This window comes from Lutra lutra, chromosome 6 (genome assembly GCF_902655055.1).
Source record: "Lutra lutra chromosome 6, mLutLut1.2, whole genome shotgun sequence".
Classification (NCBI taxonomy): Eukaryota; Metazoa; Chordata; class Mammalia; order Carnivora; family Mustelidae; genus Lutra; species Lutra lutra.
Window position 1 is genome coordinate 24,349,631 of NC_062283.1, and position 16,466 is coordinate 24,366,096.

At 47.5% G+C, this 16,466-nt stretch overlaps 2 protein-coding genes across 2 annotated transcripts in view; one reads left to right on the plus strand and one right to left on the minus strand.

The window, feature by feature from the left end:
* Positions 1–10,380: 10,380 nt before the first annotated feature.
* On the plus strand, positions 10,381–14,531 carry LOC125101908 (tubulin beta-2A chain). Its single transcript, XM_047732473.1, has 4 exons — positions 10,381–10,531; positions 11,787–11,895; positions 12,245–12,355; positions 13,276–14,531. The coding sequence occupies exons 1-4, from the start codon at positions 10,475–10,477 to the stop codon at positions 14,334–14,336; spliced, it is 1,338 nt and encodes a 445-aa protein (XP_047588429.1). The 5' UTR covers positions 10,381–10,474; the 3' UTR covers positions 14,337–14,531.
* A 559-nt stretch (positions 14,532–15,090) lies between these two features.
* The window catches only part of BPHL (biphenyl hydrolase like), a 35,482-nt gene continuing 34,106 nt past the window's right edge, over positions 15,091–16,466 (minus strand). Inside the window, exon 7 of the mRNA XM_047732474.1 lies at positions 15,091–15,399. Coding sequence (XP_047588430.1) covers positions 15,300–15,399 — 100 coding nt within the window. The 3' untranslated portion in view covers positions 15,091–15,299. The remainder of the gene's footprint in view (positions 15,400–16,466) is intronic.

Here is a 16,466-nt window from a genome sequence, read left to right on the forward strand (position 1 = left end):
GGGTAAACTTCACTCAGACCCTTGTCTCAGGTTGGTTTCTGGGGGACTGACCTGAGACACTCACCCAAAAGGCGATGCTATCGTTTTTTATTGCTATGTACCAAGTTACCACAAACTCAGTGGCTTAAAGTGTCACAGTTGTCTTACAGTTTCTGTGGTCATGAGTCGCGGGTCTCCTGCTCGTGTCCTCAACTGACCACCCTAAGCTGCTCCATCTGGAGCCCAAGGCCCTCTTCCATGGCCCTTGGGTGGTTGGCAGAATTCAGTTCCTCGTGGTCGTAGGTCTGAGTTTCCTGTTTGCTTGCTGGCCCGTGATCAGAGGCCATTCTCTGCTCCTCAAGGCTGCCTGCTGTTCCCTGCACATGGCCCTCTCCACAACAGGCTAGCCGCTCCTTCAAGGCCAGCAGGAGAGTGTCTCTACTGCTTTGAAATTCTGATATCCTCTTCTGTCACCAGCTGGAAAAAAAATTCTCTGCTCTAAAAGCACTCACCGGATTCTAGGAGGCCCACCCCCATAATCTCCCTATTTTAAGGCTAACGCACTTGGAATCTTAGTTATATCTGCAAAATCCCTTCACAGAGGTACCTAGATGAGTGTTGGAACAACTGGGAAAATTATGTGCACACCAGGGCTGGGTGGCTCCCAGGGCTGTGTTAGAATTCTGCCTACCACAAATGGGCCATTTGGGGAATTGAAAACACGTGGTCTTTGAAACGGGTTCCAACATCTGAACCTATGTTCAACAGACTAAGTGATGTTTCTACTTACTATTTGTATGCGGCCTTGGGCAAGTATTCAATCTCTCCAAGCCTTAGCTTCTTTTTCCAAACAAATGGTTCTAATAGTATCTACTTCAGAGGATCAATGTAAGGGTTAAATGAAGTAACAACTGGAAAGTACTCGTCACACAACAGTACAATAGTGGATGTTGTAATGAGCGTCCCGTTAACGAAGGTGTTCAAGGATAGGCTATATGACTTCTTGTTCGGAATTCTGCAGGAGAGGGGGAACCAAGATAGATTGATTTTGGAATATTTTTTAACTTTAGTAAATGTGATTTTCAGGTCCCTTTTGACCAGGTCCCTTTGGAAGTCTATGGATCTATGTGAATATTCTTGGAAGAATTAATATACTCATCAAAATAAGACCTTAATTGACTAGTATTAAATCGTTTCCTTGGTACAGAATTACATAAGGGGATGGAGCCTGTGTGCTCAAATTTGGGAAAGAGTAGCAAGAAGTAGAGAAAGAATCAAAAGAGAAACCTAGGGACGCCTGGGTGGCTCAGTTGGTTAAGCCGCTGCCTTCGGCTCAGGTCATGATCCCAGCGTCCTGGGATCGAGTCCCGCATCGGGCTCCTTGTTCTGTGGGGAGCCTGCTTCTCCCTCTGCCTCTGCCTGCCACTCTGTCTGCCTGTGCTCACTCGTGAGCTCTCTCTCTCTCTCTCTGACAAATAAATAAATAAAATCTTTAAAAAAAAAAAAAAGAGAAACCTAATCCCTCTTACAATTTGCCTTAGAACTAGTTCCAATTCGGTAAGTTAAATTTGCAACTGCAGGCGGCTACCGTGGAAATTTCTATCTTGGGCTCAGAGTAGCAACATAAGATTTTTTGCGGCAGCCCTGCAGGTCGAGAGCCCATTCTAACTTTCCTCTCACATGTACTTCCTTGTTTCCCTGTCTTGCTTTCCCATCACTTCCTTTCGGCTCCAGCTGCAGACTGGACTGCAGGTTCTGGTCCCAGCATTATCTAGTCAGACTTGACAGTTCATTTGTTGACTTATCTCCTGGTCTTGCCGGGCCCCTTCCCTCTCTTACTGTTCCTGTATTCAGCCTGTGGTGGGCTCTCCCCACTGTGGAGACTCTCCGCTGGGGCCCTATTTTCAGCTTCCTTGCTCTGATATCAGTATTGGTATCTCAGTGGGATCCAGATGCCTCATTAATTGCAAAACTATCCAAACTTAAAAGTCATCTGTGAGGGTGCGCCTGGGTGTCTCAGTGGGTTAAAGCCTCTGCCTTCGGCTCAGTCATGATCCCGGGGTTCTGGGATCGAGCCCCACATCAGGCTCTCTGCTCAGCAGGAAGCCTGCTTCCTCCTCTCTCTCTCTTTGCCTGCCTCTCTGCCTACTTGTGATCTCTGTCTGTCAAATAAATAAATAAAATCTTAAAAAAAAAAAAAAAAGAAGTCATCTGTGAATCAGCACAGTATTCCCTGAGTTAGCAAAAATTTGACTTTGAAACACCCCATACATAGGAATTTCTGGTTACACATTGCTTCTCATCCTACAACTCACCAGAAGGGCTTACCTTCCCTTCTTCCCCCACACCCCCACAACCAAGCTACCCTTGGCCAGTGCGCCCCCTGCCAACCAGTGAGGGGAAATGACTGGTTGAGGATCACACATCCTTATTTTCACCAGGGTAGTTGTGCACCAACATGCCCCTCCCTCCCTCCCTCCCTCCCTTCCTCCCTCCCTCCCTTCCTTTCTCTTCCTTCCTTCCTTCCTTTCTTTCTTTTCCTTCCTTCCTTTCTTTTTAGCTTGCTTGCTTTTCTTGCTTCTCTTGCTTTTCTTTTTCCCCCCTCTCTCCCTCCCTCTCGCTCTTTCTCTCTTTCTAAGATTTTACTTATTTATTTGAGAAACAACAAAAGCAAGAGAGATCACAGAAGGAGAGGAAGAAGCAGAGTCACCACTGAGCAAGGAGTTGGACACAGGGCTCAATCCAAGGACCTTGAGGTCATGATCTGCACCAAAGGCAGGTGTTTAACCAACTGAGCTACCTAGATGCCCCTTCCTCCCTTTCTTTTATCAATGTTCACGACTCTGTTAAATCTCTCTCAGAGGATGCCTTTTCCAACATATTTTTCCTCCATGTTCTTTAATCTCCTTCTTTCTTCTAGCTATCAAAAAAAAAACCCTAATTATTTCTTTGTAAATAAATCATGTATTTACAGAAGATAATCTATTTTGTAAAATGTTTACACTAATTGTAATTTATGTTATGATATAGAAGTTAAGTTGCATTTGACTAATTGATATGCTATGTTTGATAGACATGTCATTGAACACTTGCTAATTTTACTACTGCAGTTTTCTTTTCATATTCATATTTTGGAGTTTATCTCCCCCCACACTCATCTCAAACATTTTCTCAGGTCTTGGAAACTAGTAAGTGCAATGCTTATAGGGGTAAAATAGTAAAATGGGTAAAATCGGTCTTGCTGGAGAGATTAAAAGAATGGAAATAAATATTCCTTGTAATTATGAAAAACCAAAGAATATTGGCAGCATGTTATCCAGAAATTTGGTACAGTCAAATACTAAATTTAACAAACCTAATCTACCACATATTTGAAATGCAGGCTATTATTATTTTTGTGCTACATGACAACTAGGCATAAAGAATACTGATTACAAGAACAGGGCGCATGGGTGGCTCAGTGGGTTAAGCCGCTGCCTTCGGCTCAGGTCATGATCTCAGGGTCCTGGGATCGAGTCCCACATCGGGCTCTCTGCTCAGCAGGGAGCCTGCTTCCCTTCCTCTCTCTCTGTCTGACTCTCTGCCTACTTGTGATCTCTGTCTGTCAAATAAATAAATAAAATCTTTAAAAAAAAAAAAAGAACATACAATGGGGAAAGGACAGTCTCTTCAATAAACAGTGTTGGGAAAACCATAACAGAGTAAAACTGGACCACTGTTTAATAGCACACATAAAAATAAACTCAAAATGGATTAAAGACTTATATGTGAGACTGAAACCAGAAAGGGAGCACGGGCAGCAATTTCTCTATCAGCTGTAGAAAAATTTTTCTAGAAATGTTTCCTGAGGCAAGAGAAACAAAAGCAAAAATAAACCATTGGGACTACATCAAATTAAAAAGCTTCTGCACAGTGAAGGAAATAGCAAAACCAAAAGACAACCTACTGAATGGGAGAAGATATTTGCAGATATCTGATAAAGGGTTAATATTCATAACATATAAAGAACTTATAAAACTCAACACCAAAAAAAAAAAATCCAATTAAAATATGGACGGAGGACTTGAATAGACATTTTGCCAAAGAAGACATCCAAATGGCCAGCAGACACATGGAAAGATGCTCAACATGACTCATCCTCAGATAAATTCAAAGCAAAATCACAATGACCTATCACCTCACACCTGTTAGGATGGCAAAAAGCAACAAGACAAGAAACAACAAATGTTGGCAAAGATGTGGAGAAAAAGGAACTCTCATGCATTGCTGGCGAGAATGTAAACTGGTGCAGCCACTGTGGAAAACAGTAGGAAGGATCCTCAAAAAATTCAAAATAGAATTATGATATGACCCAGTAACTCCACTACTAGGTATTTATCCAAAGAAAATGAAAACACTGGTCTTCCCTGTTTATTACAGAATTACTTACAACAGCCAAGATATAGAAGCAATCTGAGGGTTCATAGACAGAAGAATGGATAAGGAAGATGTGGCATTTGAGCGTGCGTGTGCACGAGCATGTGCGCACACACACACACACACACACATACAGGAATATTACTCGGCCATAAAGAGGATGAGTTCATGTCATTTTTGACAGCATGGATATATGTTAAATGAAATAAGTCAGAGTGAGAAAGACAAACCCCACAATTTCACTCACATGTGGAATCTAAAAAAAAAAAAAAAAAAAAAAAACCCAAACCAGGAATAAACAAACAAAGAAAAAGCAGAATCAGATCTATAAACACAAAGAACAAGATGGTTGCCCGAGGGGGTATTAGGGGTATAGGGAGTAGGAGAGTGGGACGCACAGGCTTCCAGTAAAAATAAAATAAAACAAAACTGATTACAAATAAATGACTCTATTTCTGCACAGACAAATTAAGCACTTCTGGCACTTAGTTGGGAAAAAAGAGGGCAGCAGGAATGAGAAACAATTTCGGGGTTTCTCTGAAGAGTCCCAGCTATATAATGTAGCAGACCCCAGCAGGCTGTAGTTTTCCACAATTTAGATGAGCTTGATCCAATAAACACTTTGCAAAAATGTACCTCAGTATTTTACAGCTAAAAAATAGGCACTTCATATATTGAGTGCATCCCACCCCCTCAGGGTATTTAAGGAGTGGTGGTGGTTGCTCTAGCAAGTTGGGCGGACCATGCTGGTGGTGGGCAGAGAAGGGGTGGCTCCTACATTATGGGCTAAAACTCTGGCAGTCTGGGGCGGGGCACTGAGAATGCATGGGACAAGTTCCAGTGCAAGAGGAATTTGCAGCAACTCCTGTCACTCCCCACCGGCCACCACTGGAAGCCTCTCCCCAGCACACTTGGGGCAGAAGGCAGAATTATTAGGCTCTGCACAACCTAATGGCTTTCTCACCACTAGGAGGAAAATGCTGACGTCAACCTTTCCGTAACCGCCACTCGCCTTGACAGTGAAACAGAGCATCACTTGAGCCCTGGAGCTTCCAAGAAAATGACTCACACCTTTTGTGCACCTCGCTTGGCCGCAAGGGAGTCAGTGTGGTTGGCCTCGCCCAGATTCTTTGCAACTCAGATTTTGGGGTAAAAAAAAGCCTATATTCAGAAAATAGGTGGCAAGGGAGCCAGAAAGTCGGAAAGTGATGGGAATTGGGTTCTCTTGGGTTCCATGCTTCCTCCAGGAGCTGGTCCAGTCCCATGGGGGTGCTCAGGTCCGACTTTCTGGCAGAGTGTGGCGACACCTACCGACCTGCAGACCCTTGGGACTGGGAGGGGGAGAGAGCATCTAAACAGTGTCTCAGCTCACTGCCTGCTCAGTTCTTCTATGTGTTTATTTCTACAGTAGTCCTTTTCCTTGCTAAATTATCTCAGGGATGAAGGGTCGGGATTATAATATGAAGGTGTGTACACCATATGATGAGGTGCAAAGGAGGGAGTATCACAGAGAAAGAGACATTGGAGTTGAGACCTGATTTGTGGAGAGAAGCTCCCCCAGAAGGAAGGAAGGAAGGAAGGAAGGAAGGAAGGAAGGAAGGAAGGAAGGAAGGAAATAATAATACTAATTACAATAGCTAAGATTAATGAAACACTTACTACAGAGCAGGTGGTATTCTAAGTATTTTCACATATCAATTCATCCGGTCCTTGTAGCAACTCTAGGACGTAGGTGCTATTATTATTACCATTTTACAGATGAAGCAATTGAGGCATAAGTAACTTCCTCTCAGTCACACAGCTAGTAAGTGTCAGAATCAGGATTTGCACCCACTCCATCCATGGCCTGTGCTCTTAACTTCATCCAGGGAATGTGGGAGTGGGCTGAATGGGGGGACATTCATTCTGGTCATGTGAACAGCCTTGGCTGTATGAAGCAGTTTGTTTAGAGAATATGGTACATTCCAAATGCTCTAGATTATAGGAAAAATGATAGCAGTTGGGACAAGGTTACACATGTTTGGAAATTTGTAAGATTGTGATTTAAGTCATGGCATAAGAAAATGCAGTATTTCTTCATTTTTTAATGTCTAAGGCAAACATAATTGAAATGATGTTAAAAAGGAACAAACAAAAAACATCCAAATGACCAGGAAAAGGAAGAAGAAAAGAAGGTTATGCATCAAACATAAACAGTGAAAAAAAGTACATACGGGGAAGAGTAGAAAGACATATTTATGTTCTTTAGTATTTTCTAAAGTTTCATTTCATAGTCAGAAAATATGTACATATAAAATAAATTTTATTACCATAATAAAATATGTATGTATATATAATGTGTGTGTATAATACACACACACACACACACACACACACACACACACACACACAATTTGTTGTTTTCAATTTTGAAAGGCCCAGATTGACAATTCTGGTAAAAATAACACATACTGGGACATGAAATATTCCAGAAGGGGGCTGAAAAACATTACCGTATATTACTCCAAATTATTATTCTCTGGTGCAAAAATTTGAAACTATAACTTAGTGGAGTTGATATTTTCAAAGTAAGTGAAATTGGGGTTCAGACTGTACTTTAAGCAGTCTTTAAAAAAAAAAAGCATTTTAATGCTTTAAATAAAATTCCTTCATCTTCATGAAGAGTTGCTTTTATTAAAAGCTTGAAAATGTGTGCTCACAGTCAAAGGAGCAGGCAGGGCTGTTCTAAAAGAATTTCACAGGAAAGAGAAATTGAGGTGCCTTGCCCGCTGGACCCTCTCTGAGGGCACAAATAGGTTGGGAGACTGTTCCAGAATAATTCAAGCAAGTTGATTGCTGGAATGGTTCCTGGGTTTTCATCATTCTACCTACTGATACTTTCAAAATGTCAGGATCCCAGTGAAATCGCTTTGAACCCAATCGCACATGTCCCGTTAGAAAGGGCATCCCAGAGGGCAGTTTCGCTAGAATCCTCTCACAGACAGCAGGAGATGAAGGGCAGACAGAGCGAAAGGGAAGATCCTGAGTCTGTCTGTAAAACACAGGCAAGGCCCAGCTTTCTACCGGGAATTCACTCCTTTCCTTTCTGGTCTGAATTTTGTCATCATCACCCCAAAGTGCCTTCTGGGTAGGGAGGGCTCACACACGTGATGTCAGTGACATCAGGTCCAAAGCAGGAAATGACATGTGGCTGGAGGATGTTGGGGCCCCTCCCCCTGCCACCCTGCCAGGATAGCTGCTCCTTTTTGGACAGGAGGGGGGGGGGCCCACCTTTCCCCAAAGTTTGCCAAAAGCCTATTCTAGGGGAGGGGAGGATCCGCCGGCTCCATTCCCTCCTATTCTCTCCCACCCCAGGTGCTGTGCCCCAGAGCATTGCTGTGTGACAGCGGGCTGGTGCTGGCGGTGCCCACATGGAGTAGAGTAGGAGCTCACAGCAGTCGGATGAGTCACCTTAGGCTGGGCAGGCATTATTTAAAATCTGCCTGTGTGCCTCTTTGATTATATTCCAACAGACAACAGGGTGGGTACTGGGGGAGGAGTGAGCAGATGAGAAAGCAGGTTGGTGCAGACTGGAAGGCAGGAGGAGGCAGCCTTGGCAAGGACTTCTGCTGCCAGTAAGCCCCGGGTGGGCCTCCTGTCCCCGGGCCTGCTGTAATCAATGCCGTCATTGATTTATTGACTGCGTGTGTACCCAATGTCCAGTTCACAGACATGTCTCTTAGGCTCGCCACATAAAAAAACAGATTTCCATGTTTCAGATGTGCTAATAGAGGCTCAGAGAGGGTAGGTGACTTGCTTAAGGACCTAAACAGAACGACGCAGAGTGGGCACCATCCATGAAGGTGATCTTTTCCTTCCGCAGGTAGGGAAATGCCCATGTAATATCCTATTATCATCCTTTCCAGGTCCTATCTTCTGTGCCTGTTTGGCCCCAAATCCCCATCTTGAAGGAAACAACAAAGACTAAGAAGCAATTACCTCCAGAAAATCTTTATGGCATGCTGTGTTATCCGTGAAGTCACCCGAAGCAGGGCCATTCTCTGGAGAGCAACTAGAAGGCTCCAGCTGCTATGAACAGCCCAAGAAATAGGAACTGGAGGTAGAGATGGGGAGAAGGTGGAGGCCCAAGCCCTCGGAACATGGGAGCAGCATCAGTGGGATGGACTGGGGGCTCAGCTGTATGGGGAAGAGACAGAAGAGGAGAGAGCCAGGAAACCTTACCCATCCCCGAGCCCCCCACCCCCACTCCCTGCTGAGACAGGGAATCAGGCACCTGACCGGAGCTGAAAGGACCCCAAAGGACTGTCTCCCTCAAGCTGGCGTGATGAAGCCATGACTTTGCCCACCTCCGACAGATGCCCACTATTAATACAGCAAGCAGGCTTCATACTTCTAACGACAGCATCACCATGGGGTTTATGGGGGCACTTTAGCTCCATAAACTTGACCTGCTTTCATATAGAGCTTCTCATTTCCTACTCACAAAGCTGGCTGCAGGGCACCTATAATTATCATCATTTTATAGTTGGAGAAACTGGCCCCAGAGAGGAAAAGGAGTATGTGAAGCAAACAAAAACAGTCCCCGGGTCCCCGCTCACCTAGCCCAATGTTCAGCATCATCTTGGAGAACAATTAAGATTGGGTGTTACCTCACCGGGACCAAGCCTTTAAAATTCACCTGGGCTTTGTCTTTGTACAAGGAATCTAGATGCCTTCACTTACTAGCTTTGTAGCTAGTCAGCTCTTTGAGCCTCCTTTTCTGAGCTGCAAAACTGGGATAGTAATTATGTATACTCTAGAGCAGGACTTTTTAATGGAAATACAATGTGAGTCACATAGGTAACAAAATTTTCCAGTAGTCACTACTAGTGTAGAAGTCATTGAAAAAGGTTAAAAAAAACCAGTGAAATTAATTTTAAAAAATATCCAAAATGTTATTTTGATCTGTAATCAATATACAAAAGTAGTAATGGAGTATTTTACAGCCTTCTAACTGAGTTAAGCTAATCCAGTGCAATCCAGTGACTGTTTTAAACTGAGAGCACATCTCAATTCAGACTACCCACATTTCAAATGTTCAGTAGTCACATGTGTAGTGGCCTTTGAACGGGACTGTGCTGCTCAGGATTAGGTGACATATTGAACGTAAGGTAAAGGTACATCGGGGCTGATGTGCCGCTGTTCCGTCCTCTCTGACATACAGGTACGCACGCAGAGTTTTCCACATTTAGATGCCCTTTACAAGGACCAAGAGCCCAAAGCAGACATGAGACAAATCCAGCATCTTCCAAACCGACCATCTCTCACAAGTGGAAGTAAAAGCTGACCCCTCCCCCATCCTCGCTTTCCTCAAACATAGTCCCCATCTGCTGTCACCGGGAGCCCCCCAACCACCACTCTCCCCCATCCTCCATCCCCTCCCCACGTTTAGACTATTCCCACCCGGAACAAAAAGAGAACGTGGCCCGGAGTCCAGGACCCCTGCCCAACTGAGTCAGGAAACCTAAGGAACAGCTGTAGGGCCCCCTGACCATTCTAGACTCCCGGCTCCAAGGGGGTCCTGGCTGCATCTCACCTTCCCCCCGGAGGCGAGGACCCTTTTGGAGGTAAGCCCCCTCCTCCGTCCCAGAACCCAGGATTCCAAGCCCCTCTCGGGTGTCCAGAGTGGAAGGGTGGATGGGGATGCGGTGTTACTGAAGAAGCCAGTGCAAGGGTGGGGCCGCGTCTGTGGTTCAAGCCGACCCGGCCTGGCTGGGCCCGAGGCCCCGACACCGCCCTCGGGGGCCGGACGCGGGGGCTGGAGCCCTCTCGCGAGCCTACAGGCGCGGACTCGGGCCCGAGCGCCCCTGCACCTCGCACCGCGCCCCAGCTCCCCCTCGTGGTGCCGCAGTCCGCGCGGCCCCGCCCCCAGCCCCGCCCGCCATTACGTCATCGCGGGCCAGGCCGGGGAGGGGGCGACTCCCCCGCTATAAAAGGCGGGGCTTGGGGGCGGCGACTGGTCTCTGCTGCGGAGTCCGCCGGTCGCGCCGCGCGCACAGCTCCGAGGGCCAGCGCCACCACCCCCTCCGCAGCCGGCACCATGCGTGAGATCGTGCACATCCAGGCGGGCCAGTGCGGCAACCAGATCGGCGCCAAGGTGGGCGCGCCGCTGTGCAGGGGCCAGGGAAGGGGAGGCAGGCATGGAGGGTGCGACCCGGGCGGGGGTGGCGGGACCCCAGGACGCGGGCCAGGGCAGGGGCCGGGGGCGGGTGGCGGCGGCTCTCGCCGGCCCCGGTGGCGCATTCTCGGCGGGGCCGCCGGGCGGGGCCCAGGAAACCACACAACCTGCCACGATGCGCGCGGCGACGCAGTGGTGTGTGCCTTAATCAAGGCCCTTTGAAATTTCCTCGGACACATCCCTTATGCGAGAGGTAGTCGGCATTTCCCTGGGTGTATTACTCTCTAGAATTTGGATAGGGAGAACGCTCATATTAATCCAGTGGCCTTATGTAGAATTTAATTTTTACATTTTCCTCTGTAGTTTGAATGAAAAATATGCAGTGTCATTGGGGTGACATGCTAGAGAGACTTCTTGTTGGGCTTCAAAGTCGAGGATGTTAGATAATTTCCCAAATATGAGCACCATCGACATGATGAGACATCATGTCGGAGTCTGGCTTCCTGTCTGAGAGGCGGCAGGTGACGTCCTGGCGCTGGGACTGCCGACCACACTGGGCGAGGCAGGAGCCAGCCTGGTGCAAGGGTGTGGGCGGGCCCCTGGACAAGGACGTGGTCTCTTTCACAACCGCCATATTGCCCACCCCAACCTCCCCGCCCCCTTTCCTGCTACTAATTCACAATGAAGCCTGTGCCTCACCGTGCCCAGTGGGGATCCCAGACTGCTCCAACCTGTCCTTCCCCACCCACCCCTGCCCGTAGGTAGGGGCGGCTGGCTTTATGGATGTCAGTGGTCTAAAACCGCTCTGCCTGGAGGGCTGGGTGGGGTTTGCACCAGGAGACCTGGATCCCTGGAGGCAGTCAAGGGGCGGGGTCCAAGTGGTCCTGGGTCCTCCCAGGACCCACCCATCAGCTGGGATGTTGTGACATTCAGCCCTGCCTGGGGGTGATGGCCTCCCCAGCATCCATGGCTTTTGGAGGAGGGCAGCTGCTGTGCCCACCCTCCGTGCCCTTCTCAGCTTTTCAGCCTGTCACCATCCTATGGCCAGTGCTCTGCGGATTTCCAAGCCCCTCTGCAGCAGCCTCTGGAGGAATGGGGGGTGCAGCTCTAAGACTCCTTCACTGGCTGACCACAGTGGCCGCTGTTCCAAGGACATGAGAGGGAGAGAAGGGCCATCCTTACTGAGGTTTAGGATGTCAGCCCATCATGTGATTTTTTTTTTCTTTCTCCCCAGTTTTGGGAAGTGATCAGTGATGAGCATGGGATCGACCCCACTGGCAGTTACCATGGAGACAGTGACTTGCAGCTGGAGAGAATCAACGTGTACTACAATGAAGCTGCTGGTGATTATTTGAATGTTTTTTGCCCAGTCAAGCTTGCTTTGTATATACTATGGCAGACGGAGTGGATGAGGAACAGATAAATGGCAAAGAGATGCTTCTTGCATTTGTTTTAAATGTCAACTGCTAAAAACGACATGTTAGATAGTTCCTCACGACTCCTGCATGTTGGCCATGACTAAGCATGCCATTATCCCCTCTTCTGAGGCAGAAAAGCACCTCTGTTTGCTCACTTTTGTGTCGGATGCTAGAATTTTCTCTAACGATTCTGCTGTGAAAGGCGCACAGGGCACAGCCTTGTCTGTGATGCCTTTGCCGGCTGCACATCTAAGTCCGGCTCTGTTCCCCACAGGTAACAAGTACGTCCCCCGGGCCATCCTGGTGGACCTGGAGCCGGGCACCATGGACTCCGTCAGGTCTGGGCCATTCGGCCAGATCTTCAGGCCGGACAACTTTGTCTTCGGTATGTAGTCGTGATCAGTGGCAGCTGGCTCAGTGAGTCTCCCTTCTCAGCACTGTGCAAATCACCGCTCTTAGGATTGAATGCCAAGGTAGAGACTGTGTGTCCACAGAGAGCCCTGGGTCCTGGCCTGATTCCACCGAATCCTGGGGCAGCCCCTTCTCTGGGCAGCTCAAGGAACAGTGTCAGCCTGCAGAGGGCCCATATCCCCCCCAAAACCTCCCCACCACCACCACTGCAGAGGAGCCTGTGACCCGTGAAGAATACAGAGCAGTGGCAGCAGGAGTTGATGGGCTGCTGGTGATGTCAGAGGACCAGGGCCGGCAGGTAACCATGCCAGGAAGCCAAAGGCCAAAGGCGCAGGTTGTGACCAGAGTGGGGCCAGCGGCTTGGAGCCCATCTTCTCTTTGGATCATAATGTGCCCTTGCCCTTGCCCATTTATGGCACCTAATGTAAATATTTACAGAAGGTTCCTGTTCCTAATTTTAAAACCAGTCCAGTTTTGGGATGCCTTGGTTAAGCGTTTGCCTTCAGCTCAGGTCATGATCCCAGGGTCCTGGGATTGAGCCCTGAGTCGGACTCCCTGCCCAGCAGGGGAGTCTGCTTCTTCCTCCCGCTGTGCCACTACTTGTGCTCTCTCTCTAGCTCAAACTCTCTTTCAAAAACAAAACAAAAAACCCAGTTGGGTTTTGCTAAACCGTCTTGTTGATCAGTTAATAACTGCATCTGAACCAAACTTGCTTTTTATCTTGTTATGATGTCCAGTGTTTTTGAGGATCATTGATGTATAGAAAATTTTCCATAGTCAAAAAAGGGTATCTAAAGAGATGAATCTGCAAACTTAAGATTAGTCTACAGTCAGATGACAGAATTCAGAATTCCTAATGTTTAAGTATCTAATATTATCCTTTCCATCTGGCAGGCCAGAGTGGTGCGGGAAACAACTGGGCAAAGGGTCACTACACAGAGGGAGCCGAACTGGTGGACTCGGTCCTGGACGTGGTGAGGAAGGAGTCAGAGAGCTGTGACTGTCTGCAGGGCTTCCAGCTGACCCACTCACTGGGGGGCGGCACGGGGTCCGGGATGGGCACGCTGCTCATCAGCAAGATCCGGGAGGAGTACCCAGACCGCATCATGAACACCTTCAGCGTCATGCCCTCGCCCAAGGTGTCCGACACGGTGGTCGAGCCCTACAACGCCACCCTGTCCGTGCACCAGCTGGTGGAGAACACGGATGAGACCTACTCCATCGACAACGAGGCCCTGTACGACATCTGCTTCCGCACCCTGAAACTGACCACCCCCACATACGGAGACCTCAACCACCTGGTGTCGGCCACCATGAGCGGCGTCACCACCTGCCTGCGCTTCCCGGGCCAGCTGAACGCCGACCTGCGCAAGCTGGCCGTGAACATGGTGCCCTTCCCGCGCCTGCACTTCTTCATGCCCGGCTTCGCCCCCCTGACCAGCCGGGGCAGCCAGCAGTACCGCGCGCTCACGGTGCCCGAGCTCACACAGCAGATGTTCGACTCCAAGAACATGATGGCCGCCTGCGACCCGCGCCACGGCCGCTACCTGACCGTGGCCGCCATCTTCCGCGGCCGCATGTCCATGAAGGAGGTGGACGAGCAGATGCTCAACGTGCAGAACAAGAACAGCAGCTACTTCGTCGAGTGGATCCCCAACAACGTGAAGACGGCCGTGTGCGACATCCCGCCGCGCGGCCTCAAGATGTCGGCCACCTTCATCGGCAACAGCACGGCCATCCAGGAGCTGTTCAAGCGCATCTCGGAGCAGTTCACGGCCATGTTCCGGCGCAAGGCCTTCCTGCACTGGTACACGGGCGAGGGCATGGATGAGATGGAGTTCACCGAGGCCGAGAGCAACATGAACGACCTGGTGTCCGAGTACCAGCAGTACCAGGACGCCACGGCCGATGAACAGGGGGAGTTCGAGGAGGAGGAGGGTGAGGATGAGGCTTAAGAACTTCTCAGATAAATCGTGCATCTTTAGTGAACTTCTGTTGTCCTCAATCAAGCATGGTCTTTCTATTTGTATACTATGGTGCTCCGTTTTGCTCTGTCAGAAATTCACACTGTTGATGTTATAATGTGGAACTCCTAAAAATTACAGTATTGTCTAAGATATCTATACTAATAAAAAAGCATGTGTCCAAAACTTCGTGGTCTCTTTAATTTCATTTAAGGCAATTCTTATTCTTCCATTCTAATTCTAATTCTTATTCTTCATTGAATGCTTCCTAAATATGTTTCTGGGTAACTTTAACAAAACTAGGATTTCTGCTTTAATGTTTTTAATTAATAGCCTTTCTGCTCTTTTAGGGAAGACAAATGAAGAGACAAATTTTTTCATCTTCACAGGCCCAACATGAAAGTAAAGGAACCCAGGAAATGTGTTGAGTGAATGGAGATTTAAGGACAGAGCAAACCTGCCTACCTTATTTGCTGTAGTTCCAGCAACTCTTGTGAAAATGTAGTATCAAGGGCCCTAAGCAAGGGCTTTCTTCTGTTTCTCTACTTTTTCTTTTTTGTTTCTCTACTTTGACAATGTGATAAATTGAAGTAAAAAGACCCGTGAATACATCTCAGATGAAAGGGACAGCATAATTCTAGAGTCAAGGTATCTGAAATCACAGTCATAAATACTCCAAAGGCTTCACCTAAGGTTCACTGGAGAGAAAGTGTATCAGAATCAGAATGGTAGAAATTCACAACTCTAATGTTAAAAAAATCAGCTTTAATTTTTGTAGCACTTAGGACTAGAAAACATTTTAATATGTCATTATTTCTATTTGACCGGGAGCAGTTTGCAGGGAGGTATAGAAAGCATGGGGAGGCAGGTGAGCTGAGGAGGGACAGCAGTGTGTTTCTAAGGCAACAACAGGCTCGAGCCCCACAGTAAGGAATCCTCAGGTCCCTGCTGTTCTCAGGGATATTTTCCCAACAAGAAGTCTTCTGCTAACTTATTGAATTCATTTGCAAAACGTAGGTGCAGGTTATGCTTGCCTTCCGGCATCAGATGCAACCTTAAAAAAAAAAAAAAAGTTTGTGATTAAATGGCACATCATTTAAAACTCTAAACCTTTCTAACATTTGGTGAAAGTCTCAAGTAAAAACCTGCCTGATCTTTTTTTTTTTTTTTTTTCACGATGACTACTGGGGAGGAAAGGTAAGGTACGCAATATAAACTTTCCCTGAGCATAGACGTTGAGGGAAAGAGCTGCTTGGGGCATTTACAGCCAAACTGGGGTTGACTTAACAGAGCATACACATTGTATTTAGAATTTGGAACTGTATCATGTAGCAAATGGTTTGACTTTAAATCTGAGAGTAGGGGATGTGATTTGGTCATTACCTAAGAGGGGAAACCCCATTTTAATAAGGTTGATTTTAAGAGAGATGGCTGGAGAGCCAAGAAAAATATGAAACGTCCAGAATCCACTGGACTGTAACAGGTGAGCTTTCTCGGATATCCTAGAGTGAAAGCCCAGATCAGAAATTGCAGCCCCCAGCAGCCTACCATTTAAGGTTCAGAACCACCCTGTCACTTTTGCAGGATTGAAGAAGTCTGAATAGAAGCCACACACAAAGGGCAAGTAAGTGTTCCTGGGGCCCATGAGGGCAGCTGGGGCCGGCCTCAGCAACTCTTTGTTCTGCAGCTGTCACAACATGTCTTGTGGCAAACCTCACTGTGCTCATAAGACTTCTTTCATAAGCTTTCGGTCAAATGTGGCTGGTTTGCAATTTCTTGAATATAGTCAGTCTTGAGTTCTATGTTTTATTTATTGGCTATAAAAGTGCAGAAACAAAGTGTTCATCAAAGCTTCTAGGATATAGGCACAAGTTCAAGCTCTTTTGTCTATAATAACAATGGGACATTAAATGGATCCTACTGGGGCAAATGCCAGTTACTATACCGCCGAGTTCTCTGACCTTTCAACAACTGGGGGTTGAGAGCTCTAAGAACTTCAGGGAGGATTTGTAGGGTCAAGGATCTGGGGGAATCGAGCTGTCCTTGGACAACGTTGGGTCCCCTGTAACTCAACCATGTGGGGTGTGGGGTAGGGGTACCTAGACACGTGATTATCTACTT